At 41.0% G+C, this 12713-nt stretch overlaps 2 protein-coding genes across 17 annotated transcripts in view; one reads left to right on the top strand and one right to left on the bottom strand.

The window, feature by feature from the left end:
- Positions 1-5803, top strand: part of FGF1 (fibroblast growth factor 1) — a 107030-nt gene extending 101227 nt beyond the window's left edge. For 6 of the 7 annotated variants that reach the window (XM_019965157.2, XM_019965155.2, XM_019965152.2 and 3 more), the window contains one exon: positions 2533-5803. In XM_019965157.2, coding sequence (XP_019820716.1) covers positions 2533-2546 — 14 coding nt within the window. In that variant the 3' untranslated portion in view covers positions 2547-5803. The remainder of the gene's footprint in view (positions 1-2532) is intronic. The other variant, XM_019965156.2, reaches the window with a different exon arrangement.
- Positions 1-12713, bottom strand: part of LOC109562158 (uncharacterized) — a 446088-nt gene that overhangs the window by 168788 nt on the left and 264587 nt on the right. For 6 of the 10 annotated variants that reach the window (XM_070792108.1, XM_070792111.1, XM_070792106.1 and 3 more), the window contains one exon: positions 9324-9406. In XM_070792108.1, the coding sequence (XP_070648209.1) occupies positions 9324-9406 (83 nt within the window). Of the gene's footprint in view, positions 1-2496; positions 9407-12713 lie in introns of those variants that run through there. The other 4 variants (XM_070792109.1, XM_070792113.1, XM_070792116.1 and 1 more) reach the window with 1 other exon arrangement.

Below are 12713 nucleotides of genomic sequence, written 5' to 3'. Positions count from 1 at the left end.
TTGCTTTTCTCATTGCCTCACTTCTCTTCTGTCTCAGCTATTTGTAAGGCCTCCTCAGACAATCATTTTGCCTTTCTGCATTTCTTTTTCTTGGAAATGGTTTTGATCACCGCCTCGTATACAATGTTAGGAACTTCCATCCATAGTTCTTCTGGCATTCTATCAGATCTAATCCCTTGAATCTATCTGTCACTTTCACTGTATAATCTTTTTATGTAGTTCCTTACTAATCAGAGATAACCTCACTGAATACTTCAAATGAACTCAAGAATGAAAGTACATTCATCACCTACTTGCTGAGCACCTCTTATGTGCAAGTTCTCTGTGTTGGGGAGGAGACACAAGGCTGACAAGATTCCATCTCTTTCCTCAGAAGGACTGACAGTCTATACAGACAAACATGCTCACCAGTAGAGAATAAACAATAGGACTGGAAACCACCAGAAAGGGACTTGCCAATCGCTGCTGAGTGAAGAGATAATACAGACATCACATGACTTGGAATTGGAGCTAAGTCAATACAGAGCACATGTATTTTAAAATTCCTGTCTTATGTCCAAACATAATTAATGTATTCTGAAATCTTGACAAATAGAAAGTGCCAAGAACTGGAATCCCTCCCATTCTAACATGCATTTTAGTAAAAAAAAAAAAGAAAAGTAATTGTTGGTAGATATTTTCAATGTAATTGCACAATTTAAAATGTTTTAACTATCTATCCAGTTAATAAACTGACAGTTGCATTGGATCCTTTCACGTGGACATACCACTCTCCACTTAACCAATCACCTTTCCATGGGTACTTATATTGTTTCCCTTGTTATCATTATAGCCAATATTTCAAAGAACAGCTTTTGAAAATATAGTTTTACACTGGCTCAACTATCTCAGAAGTGTCAATCCCTAGAAGGGAAATCACTGAGTCAAGGGTAATGAATACTTTAAATTTTGATGCATATGCAAGTTCAATTCAGTCACTCAGTCGTGTCCAATTCTTTGCGACCCCATGGACTGCAGCACGCTAGGCCTCCCTGTCTGTTACCAACTCCCAGAGCTTGCTCAAACTCATGTCCATCGAGTTGGTGATGCCATCCAATCTTCTCATCTTCTTCATCCCCTTCTCCTCTTGCCTTCAATCTTTCCCAGCATCAGGGTCTTTTTTAATGAGTCAGTTCTTCACATCAGGTGGTTAAAGTATTGGAGTTTCAGCTTCAGCATATGCAAAAGTCCCCTCAAAAAGTTTCCACCAATTTATCTCACCAACTGTGTGTAAAAGTGCCTATTCCCCACACTCTCCCCAATACTAAGCCTTGTAAATCTTTTTAAGATTATTATAACCAACATAAGTTAAATCATTTTTTAATTTGCATCTTCTTGCTAGTGAGATTAAATGTTTTCATAGGTTTATCACCCATTTTTAAAACAGCAGAGATAACATGCCATTTTGATAACATCCTAAATCTATATCCATATGGCCTATCTAGTCTCTGTATGCTCATACATAAAGATGTATGGAAGGAAGTTCATCAACTGTTAACAGATGCCTATATCTGAATGGATATGCTTTGGGGTGATTTTTTTTTTTCTTTCTGTTTTTAAAGTGAAGCTGTGATTTTTACAAGTACCATTCTTTTGATAAGTAGCAACAAATAAAGTTATTTTCATTAAAAAAAAAAAAAAAACCCTTTATGTTCAGGATGTGTTTTGTGCTCAGGACATATTTTGTGCACTCATGTTCATAATGGAGAAGGCAATGGCAACCCACTCCAGTACTTTTGCCTGGAAAATCCCATGGATGGAGGAGCCTGGTAGGCTACAGTCCATGGGGTCGGGAAGAGTCGGACACGACTGAGCGACTTCACTTTCAGTTTTCACTTTCATGTATCGGAGAAGAAAATGTCAACCCACTCCAGTGTTCTTGCCTGGAGAATCCCAGGGACGGGGAAGCCTGAAGGGCTGTCGTCTATGGGGTCGCTCAGAGTAGGACACGACTGAAGCGACTTAGCAGTACAGCAGCAGCAGCATGTTCACAATAGCACTAAAGTAAAATCCTGATGTTGTTAGTGAAAATCACCAGGGTGTAAAGTAAAATCGGCAGCTTTCATTTACTCCTCAGGATCACACCTAAGAAGGGCCCACAGCATCACAATCTGGTCTCACCTATTTTGGATGTTTCTCACGGTCAAACCTAGGTGTCAGGTCTCCACAGAGACAAAAGATTCAGCCTTGTGCTTGAGGTACTTAAAGTCATTCAGGATTTCCTCCATGGGAGAGTGCAGGGTCCTGAGCACAACAGATGCGAGAAGAGCTTGCGTAACAGCAGACGCACACTGAAGGCTCACCGAAGTCCTCATTTCTAGCCTCAGGCACAGGTTCCCTTATTTTCCCAGTATTTGCTTCAATGAACAAAAAAAAGTGAAGCACGAGAGCCTCACTAACTTGCCCAAGGTCACACAACTAGTAAACAGAGGAACCCCACCGAAAACCACTCACTAATTATTCTACTCTCTCTGGTTTTATTATTTTTTTTAGCAGACACCCAATGAGGAATGTTTGTTCCTGGAAAGGTTGGAGGAAAACCATTACAACACCTACATATCCAAGAAGCATGCAGAGAAGCATTGGTTCGTTGGTCTCAAGAAGAACGGAAGGTCTAAACTCGGTCCTCGGACTCACTTCGGCCAGAAAGCCATCTTGTTTCTCCCCCTGCCAGTCTCCTCTGATTAAAGAAATCTGTTGTGGGTGCTGACCACTCCAGAGGAATCTGAAGGGGTCCTCACCTGGCTGACCCCAGATTGTACCCTTTACCATTGGCCGTGCTAACCCCTGGCCCACAGGGCCTAAACCTGTAACGCGCTTCTAAATGCCCAGTTCACTATTTTTAGAGCCCTTCGTCCTGGCACAGTTTGGAACTGAGGGACCAAATGGCTTTTAGGGGCCAGCTGGCTGGCCAGTCTGGGTCTGGTTTGGAAGTCCAATTGCCTCTGGGCATCTGCTGCTGGCTGAGCCTCTCAATGCATGGGTGGGGCCAAATGAAGTATGAGCAGGGGGCTGCCAAGTGGGTTGGGAGTAACTGCATGCAATTCCCTCTACAGAGTAAACCCTGCCTGTGAGTCCCCCGAACATCTGGCATGATTCCCTCTCATCCTTTCAATCCATCACGAATGTCAGCAGAAAAGTTGATGGCTAGGTTGGAGGAAGGCAGCTTTCCATGAGTGGAAACATGGATGAAGAAATCCTCTCTCAAGAACAGAAGGGATTCCAATGGCAAGGGGAAGCTGACTGGATTCGAGTGGGATTTCAGTGCACAATCCCACTGGGAGGATTGTGGGAGGCTCAGGCACAGGAGAGCAGAATGAAGGCACAGCCTTAGGAGCTGTTACAATGTCTTGAGATCCCCCTGGTCATTCAGCAGCAGGAAGCCCTTGGATGATGTCAGGTGGAGAGCAGAAGTGGGTTCTTGATAAAAATCAGGTTGTCAGGTGTTGCAAAGTTCATTTGGGTCTGGGGAGTGGGTGTGGGAGTGATAAGATAGGGGAAGCATGGGCTGAGAGAATGTTGTTCTCCAAAAAGGATATTCTAGAAATGAGAAGGAAAGAGAAAGGGACACCATGACCTGTGTGTGGGCACCAGAAAGTACAGGTTTGGGGTCTCGGGGCACTGCTTACAAACCATAGAGCATCTTGTTTGACTGCAGATTATGGTTCAGTGGGTCTGTGGTGGAGTTTTCCCATTTCTTACAAGCTCCTAGGTGCTGCAGATGCTGCTGCCTATCCAGTCCACCCCCACACATTAAATAGCAAGGTCCCTAAAAGTGTTATTCAAATATAAAGGGGCTCAAACCCAGACCCCATGCCCCATGGATCTTCCTGCACTCAGGCAGTTATGCTTGAGTTAAGGATTGTGGGTTTAAAGCGCTTTGGCCCAATGCCTATAAAATGCTCATTTAGAAGATATACAAAAGCATACTTCAAAAATGTTAAACGCTCACAAACAGCTTTTCCCAAAAGGCTGTTTGTGTGATGATTACTTATATAAATATGCTTCCTGCTTCAAGAAAACTTGACCCAAGTGGCTAGCAAATTAGAAACACCATTCATCTCTGACATGACACTGTTGCCATGTAAAGGCCTTTAATAAGCCATTTAAATTTACTGTGAGATTGTACCTTCTACCCATATTTAAAAATATATAGCTCAAAGGCAGTTAAACTCATTAGTATTCAGCCATTGAGAATGATAATAATAGCATATGCTATATAAGCTCCTTAATTATCTACTACTTAGACTACTACATTTACCTTCGAAAATGAGATTTCTCTTTGTTTTTCACTGTGGTGTTATAAATTTTCTTTTGAAAATGGGGACTCTCAAGCAATGATATAATTGTGTATAAAAACTGATGTCTTATAATGATTTTCAGTAATTATTAATTGAAAGGTAATTCCTTAGTAATTGAACTATTATGAATAAGAAAAATGGCAATATGTGAAAGTTCAGCATGATACTACAATTGAGGAACTAAGTTAACACTACATTATTAATATAATTCTGCATTTGTACAGCAGAACATTTCATAACTTTTTCTGTTTTTGTAACTCGGATAAGACAATTTTATTTTATTTTAGTAAGTCTTTGCAGGGAAGTTGGGGATAGTGCAGTGTGGCTTGACATCTCTTGACTATAAAGATTTGGCCAGGAAAAGGTACCCAGAGACAAATTCTAAGATATTTATAATGGTCCATAATTTTTAGTTTATGAATCAAATTCAAGTATAACATTGGCCAAGAAAAATTAAAACTGTGGCTAAAAGATGAGACAGAAGTCTGTGGTTGCAAAGACGCAAAGCATTGAGAAGAAACATTACTGTGAACTTGACAAGCTCAGCCCAGTCGTTATTTGTGTATTCGCTCGATGAGTAAGTGCCAAAGGTGTGCCAGGCATTTCACTGGGTCCTGGTGCCCCTGGGAACACTGTCTGCCTGGTTTGCTGCTGTATTCTCTCCCAGGGCATTATATAATGTTTATAATGAAAAATGCTGAGGATTCATTTCTTTCAGTCAAGTAAAGACCAGAGAATCTGTAGATTACTGCTGAATAAACAACTCCCAGAAACCAAGGTTTTGGAAGAATTAGCAGCCCCCAGCTTGAGATAAACCTCTATCCAAGTGTCAGGATATGGCCAGGTAAACCTAACACTGCAATTGCAGAACCATGTCAGTTCAGGGTGATAGCCTTCAAATCAATAAAAAAAAAAAAGCCTTCCAAACTTACATGAAGGAAGTGGGCGGCAGTTCCCTGTTCTGTTTTGAACATGTTCTCGTTCCTCAAGCATGGAGCATTCCTGTTGCTCTCTCTCTCCCGTGAGAAAGTTGCGGAGCCATCTGCCTGTCAGATGCCTGTCGTGTGGATTCATTTTCAAGCCAACTGCTACGAGTTGCCTGGCATTTTGCACAAAGCATCAGGAGCATATACGCTTCTGATTGTTTTCAACGTGATGATGGTAGAGGTGGTGGAAATCTGTTTCCTCGGAAGGGGTGATAATTAAAGCCTCCTATGGCTAACCATGTGGACTTACAAAAAACTGACTAGAGCATCCCATGTTACCGAAGATAAGGGTCTGTGCTTTGTGCTGGAGGAGATGGAGTCCAGGTCCTCAACCTTGTAAAGCATACTGCTTAAACCGATCAAGTTCCTGGGCTGCAAAGCAGACCTCAGAAGAAGAAGATGCCTGTCATTCACATCACTGTCTCTCTTTTTTTGCACCTTAAAAATATTAGTAAATGTTACACTTATAGGCGAAAACTTTTCTCTCGGTTTTTCAACGTCACCGTGTCTCATCTCCCTGCGCAAGGACTTAGCTGGCATCCCTGAGCTCTGGCTGCTTTGTTTCCTTCACTTAGCTTGTTACCAGATATGAGACATTGAAGGTTGATAGGAAAAACATTTTTTCATTTTGTTTGGAAACCTAAGGCAATAACAGTGCTTTTCCAGGAATCCATTAGGGAAATATATGCAGGAAATTTGCCCCCTGAAGAGCCAAGGACCGTTACTAACTTGTTGTTGTTGTTGTTGAGTTGCGAAGTTGTGTCTGACTCTTTGTGATCCCATAAACTGAAGCACCGCAGGCTTCCCTGTCCTTCACCATCTCCCAGAGTTTGCTCAAACCCATGTCCACTGAGTCGGTGATGCCATCTAATCATCTCATCCCTCTGTCACCCCCTCTCATCCCTCTGTTGCCCCCTTTTTCTCTTGCCCTCCACCTTTCCCAGCATCAGAGTATTTTCCAATGAGTAGGCTCTTCGTATCAGGTGGCCAAAGTATTGGAGCTTCAGCTTTAGCATTAGTCTTTTTAATGAATATTCAGGGTTGATTTCCTTTAGGATTGACTGGTTCAATCTCCTTATGGTTCAAGGGACTCTCAAGAATCTTCTCTAGCACTACAGTTCAAAAGCACCAATTCTTAGGCACTCAGCCTTCTCTTTATGGTCCAACCTACACATCTGCACATGACTACTGGAAAAACCATACCTTTGATTATATGGATCTCTGTCGACAAAGTGATGTCTCTGCTTTTTAATATGCAGTCTAGGTTTGTCATAGCTTTTCTTCCAAGGAGCAAGCATTTTTTAATTTCATGACTGCAGTCATGAAAGTGAATTTCATCAAACTGACCATCAGCAGTGATTCTGGAGCCCAAGAAAATAAAATTAGACACCGTTTACACTTTTTCTCATCTATTTGCCATGAAATTCGTTTTCTGATGCCATGATCTTAGTTTTTTGAATGTTGAGTTTTAAACCAGCTTTGTCACTCGCCTCTTTCACCCTCAACAAGAGGCTCTTTAGTTCCTCTTCACTTTCTGCCATCAGAGTGGTATCATCTGCGTATTTGAGATTGTTGATATTTTTCCTGGCAATCTTGATTCCAGCTTATGATTCATCCAGCCTGGCACCTCCCATGAGGTACTGTGCATATAAGTAAAATAAGCAGGGTTACAATATACAGCCTTGATGTACTTCTTTCCCAAGTTGGAACAAGTCCATTGTTCTATGTCCAGTTCTAACTGTTGCTTCTGGACTTGCATACAAGTTCCACAGGAGGCAGGTAAAATGGTCTGGTATTCCCAACTTCTTAAGAATTTTCCTCAGTTTGTTGTGATCCACCCAGTAAAAGGCTTTAGCATAGTCAATGAAGCAGATGTTTTTGGAATTCCCTTGCTTTTTCTATGATCCAGTGGATATTGGAAATTTGATCTCTGGTTTCTGTCTTTCCTAAAGCTACTTTGATATATCCGGAAGTTTTCAGTTCATGTACCATTGAAGCCTAGCTTGAAGGATTTTGAGCATTACCTTGCTAGCATGTGAAATGATCACATAACATCATGGTTTGAACATTCTTTGGCATTGCTCTTCTTTGGGACTGGAATGAAAACTGACCTTTTCCAGTCCTGTGGCCACTGCTATTTTCCAAATTTGCAGACATATGGAGTGTAGCACTTTCATAGCATCTTCTTTTAGGATTTGAAGTAGCTTAGCTGGAATTCCATCATCTCCACTAGCTTTGCTTATAGTAATGCTTCCTAAGGCCCACTTGACTTCACACTTCAAAATGTCTGGCTCTCAGTGAGTGACCATACCATCACAGTTATCCAGGTCATTAAGACCTTTTTGTATAGTTCTGTGTAGTCTTGCCACCTCTTCTTAATATGTTCTGCTTCTGCTAGGTCCTTGCCATTTCTGTCCTTGATTGTGCCCATTCTAGTAAAAAATGGTCCCTTGGTATCTCCAATTTTCTTGAAGAGATCTCCAGCCTTTCTTATTTTATTGTTTTCCTCTATTTCTTTGCATTGTTCACTTAAGAAGGCTTTCTTATCTCTCCTTGCTATTCTTGGAACTCTGCAATAGGCTGGGTATATATCTTTCCCTTTCTCCTTTGCCTTTCACTTCTCTTCTTTTCTCAGTTATTTTTAAGGTCTCCTCAGACAACCAACTTGTCATCTTGCATTTCTTTTTCTTTGGGATGGTTTTGGTCACCATCTACTGTACAATGTTCCAAACCTCCATCCACAGTTCTTCGGCACTCTGTCTATCAGATCTAATCCCTTGAATCTATTCACCACCTCTACTGTATAATCATGAGATTTGATTCAGGTCATACCTAAATGTCCTAGTGGTTTTCCCTACTTTCTTCAATTTAAGCCTGAATTTTGCAATAAGGAGTTCATGATATGAGCCACAGTCCACTCCAGGTCTTCTTTTTGCTGCCTATATAGAGTTTCTCCATCTTCGGGTGCAAAGAATATCATCAATCTGATTTCTATATTGACCATTTGGTGATGTCCATGGGTAGACTCATCTCTTGGGTTGTTGGAAGAGGGTGTTTGCTATGACCAGTGTGTTCTCCTGACAATACTGTTAGCCTTTGCCCTCCTTCATTTTGTACTCCAAAGCCAAACTTGCCTATTACTCCAGGTATCTCTTGATTTCCTACTTTTGATTTCCAATCACCTATGATGAAAGGACATCTTTTTTTGATGATAGTTCTAGAAGGCCTTATAGGTCTTCACAGAACTGGTGAACTTCAGCTTCTTTGACATTAGAACCTGGTTGGGGATAGACTTGAATTACTGTGATGTCAAATGATTTGCCTTGGAAATGAACCAAGATCATTCTGTCATTTTTGAGATTGCATTACAGACTCTTTTGTTGACTATGGGGGCTACTCCATTTCTTCTAAAGGATTCTTGGCTGCAGTAGTAGACATAATGGTCATCTGAATTAAATTCACCCATTCTCATCCATTTTAGTTCACTGATTCCTAAAATGTCGGCGTTCACTCTTGCCATCTCCTGTTTGACCACTTCCAAATTACCTTGATTCATGTACCTAACATTCCAGGTTCCTATGCAATATTGTTCTTTAAAGCACTGAACTTTACTTTCACCACCAGATACATCCACACCTGGGCATCATTTCCTCTTTGGCCCAGCCTTTTTTCATTCTTTTTGTACTTATTTCACTCCTTCTCAGTAGCATATTGGACATCTACCAACCTGGGGGGGGGCTCATCTTCTGATGTCATATCTTTTTGCCTTTTCATACTTTTCATGGGGTTCTCAAGGCAAGAATATTAGAGTGGTTTGCCATTTCCTACTTCAGTGGACCACTTTTTGTCAGAACTCTACACCATGACCTGTCTGGGGTGGCCCTGCAACACTAATTCTTCATCGTAGCATGCAAAATTATGCTACTATTGGAAAGCTAACCAGCTTGCACTTGGCAAAGGTACAATAACTTGAAAAAAAATTTAAGGCTATACTTACAGTTTTCAGTCAATGGAAAGAAGAGCATCTCTTGCATCTTCCAGAACCTTGATGTAGGGTTAGAGGTCTGCCCATTGGATTTTCTGAAATTAACACATAAAAAACATCTCCTTAAATAAATTCCTAAGTCCATATAGTCAAAGCTATGATTTTTCAGTAGTCACGTAGGGACGTGAGAGCTGGCCCATAAAGAAGGCTGAGTGCAAAGAATTGATGCTTTTGAACCGTGGTGTTGGAGAAGACTCTTAAGAGTCCCTTGGACTGCAAGGAGATCAAACAAGTCAATCCTAAAGGAAAGTAACCCTGAATGCTATTAAAAAGACTGATGCTAAATCTGAAGCTCCAATACTTTGGCCACCTGACGCAAAGAGCTGACTCACTCGAAAAGATCGTGATGCTGGGAAAGATTGAGGGCAGGAGAAGGGGGTGACAGAGGATGAGATGGGTTGGATGGTATCATCAACTCAACGGACATGAGTTTGAGCAAACTCCAGGAGATGATGAAGGATAGGGAAGCCAGGCGTGCTGTAGTGCATGGGGTCGTAAAGAGTCAGACATGACTGAGCAACTGAACATTATGACTTCTTATTCTTAGAAGGAAGGACACTGCATCCTAGACATTGTGACAGAATCAGATCACACACATGCACCCTCACACATATGCAAACATATGCATATGCTCGCACATGCATGCATGCTCACATGTGTACATGTGACTATAAAAAATAGTTGGGTGGTGTTTGCTCACTCTGTGAGTTATGTATCACGATCGATCCCTCCTTTTCCTTCTAAAGTTGCCTAAATTAGTAGTTGTCTAGTTTTTGGAGCTTAAGCAACTATAAGAACTACATTTTCTATTCCATTTTCTAACATAGTACACATATTGCTTTTAACATTCACATAATTGAAACCAAAAAATGTAAAACATTATACATATGAAATGCACACTGAGATTTTTCTATTACATTCCCCTAAAAAATGCTGGTCAAACATCAATTAAATGGGGTCACAGCATTCAGGGTCACAACCACAGATTAAAATACACTGGCTTAATGCAACCAATCTCCTTCCCAAAGATGACTGGACCCTACTAGGCTCATATATTTTGTTTGACTTTAGTGTTTTCAAAGACATGGTATGCTCTTCACTCAATGACATAAATCAAAGCAAGATCCTCCACACCCACCTCCTAGAGTAATGGAAATAAAAACAAAAGTAAACAAGTGGGATCTGATTAAACTTAAAAGCTTTTTGCACAGCAAAAGAAACTAAAAGCAAGGTGAAAAGACAACCCTCAGAATGGGAGAAAATAATAGCAAATGAAACAACTGACAAAGGATTAATTTCCAAAATATACAAGCAGCGCATACAACTCAATATCAGAAAAACAAACAACTCAATAAAAAAGCGGGGAAAAGACCTAAACAGACATTTCTCCAAAGAAGACATACAGATGCCTAACAAACACATGAAAAGATGCTCAACATCACTCATTATTAGAGAAATGCAAATCAAAACGACAATGAGAGATCATGCATACCAGTCAGAATGGCCACCATCAAAAAGTCTACAAACAATAAATGCTGGAAAGGGTGTGGAGAAAAGGTAACCCTCTTGCACTGTTGGTGGGAATGCAAATTGATACAGCCAGTATGGAAGACGGTATGGAGATTACTTAAAGAACTAGCAATAAAACCACCATTTGACCCAGCAATCCCACTCCTAGGCATATACACTGAGGAAACCAAAACTGAAAAAGACATGCATCCCATTGTTCCCAGCAGCACTGTTTACAATAGCTAGAACATGGAAGCAACCTAGATGTCCATCAACAGATGAATGGACAAAGAAGCTGTGGTACACATACACAATGGAATATTACGCAGCCATAAAAAGGAACACATTTGAGTCAGTTCTAATGAGGTGGATGAACCTAGAGCCTATTATACAGTGAAGTAAGTCAGAAAGATAAATATAGTATACTAAGGCATATATACAGAATCTAGAAAGATGGAACCGAAGAATTTACTTGCAGGGCAGCAGTGGAGAAACAAAGGAAACAGACTTCTGGACATGGGGAGAGGGGAAGAGAGGGCGAGCTGTATGGACAGAGTAACATGGAAACTTATGTCACCACATGTAAAACAGATAGGCAATGGGAATTTGCTGTATGGCTCAGGAAACTCAAACAGGGGCTCTGTATCAACCTAGAGGGGTGGGATGGGGAGAGAGAGGGAGGGAGGCTCAAGAGGGAGGAGATATACGTATACTTATGGCTGATTCATGTTGACGTTTGACAAGAAAACAACAAAATTCTGTAAAGCAATTGTCCTTCAATTAAAAAGTAAATTAATTAAAACAAAAAAGATATATAAGACATGGTTTGCTCTTGAATAAACAATACAAAGGGACATCCTGTTACCCAGGAACCATCTGTTTTAAGGGCATAATGAATTCTTTTAGCTGGTTTGCTACTAATCATGCAAAGAAAATGCAGTGATGCAGATCCCATGGGCACTCAGTGCTGCCTCCAATGCTGGTCTCAGCAGATTTCTGCTCTCAGAGCTACAGAGACTCTGACCCTCTCCCCTCCTGTGTAGCCTGGTGGGCGATAGTCCACGGGGTCACAAAGATTTGGACGCGACTTAGTGACTAAACAACAACAAAAACAACCTCCTCCTACAGAAATCTCATGACTTTGGGGTTTCAGGTCATCGCCTCCCTAACTCCCACTGTCTTCACTTCATGCCTCACTCTTGACCCCACAATTCCTATTTCATAATCTTTTCTGAACAAGACATGAAAAGTGGACTAAGCCAGGAAAAGGCTAGAAACCCAGGGCCTCTAAGCATCCTCTCCAGTCTCCATCACTTTATAGAAATGATGCTCTTATTTACTAAAAAAAAAAAAGTATATACCATTCATGACTCAGTCATAAGATAAACATCACTGCAACTGGACTACATCTTACTCAGAGATTCAAAAATTCCCATCCTTGCTGAACCAACCAGAGAGTGTAACCCTACGCTCTAAATATTTGAGGGGTTTAGGGTGGTTGAGAATTGACCTCTTATGGATGCTTCTTATGGGTGAACTGGACTGCAAAGAGAAAAATATAAATGAGGTCACCTTTCATATTTCTGGCAGGACAGTGATGGCCTGTCTGCCCGTGGTGAAGAGAGGAGGGGAATCCCAAACCTAATTGCTTTTGGGTTGTTAGGATATTAACAAGCATGATAAAAGTGACACACTAAACAGAGATGTGCCCTTAACTGAACTTTTGCAAATTAAAAAAAAAAATCTTTTCAGGAGCATTCGTGCAAAGTAAGAAGCCCAGCCAAGCAGTGGGATTTGTATGTTTTCCATTTCACAATTGCTAAGGATTTGTTT

Source organism: Bos indicus, chromosome 7 (assembly GCF_029378745.1).
Source record: "Bos indicus isolate NIAB-ARS_2022 breed Sahiwal x Tharparkar chromosome 7, NIAB-ARS_B.indTharparkar_mat_pri_1.0, whole genome shotgun sequence".
Classification (NCBI taxonomy): domain Eukaryota; kingdom Metazoa; phylum Chordata; class Mammalia; order Artiodactyla; family Bovidae; genus Bos; species Bos indicus.
The sequence above is the reverse complement of the archived record's forward strand: the minus strand, read 5'-3'. Positions and strand labels throughout refer to the sequence as shown.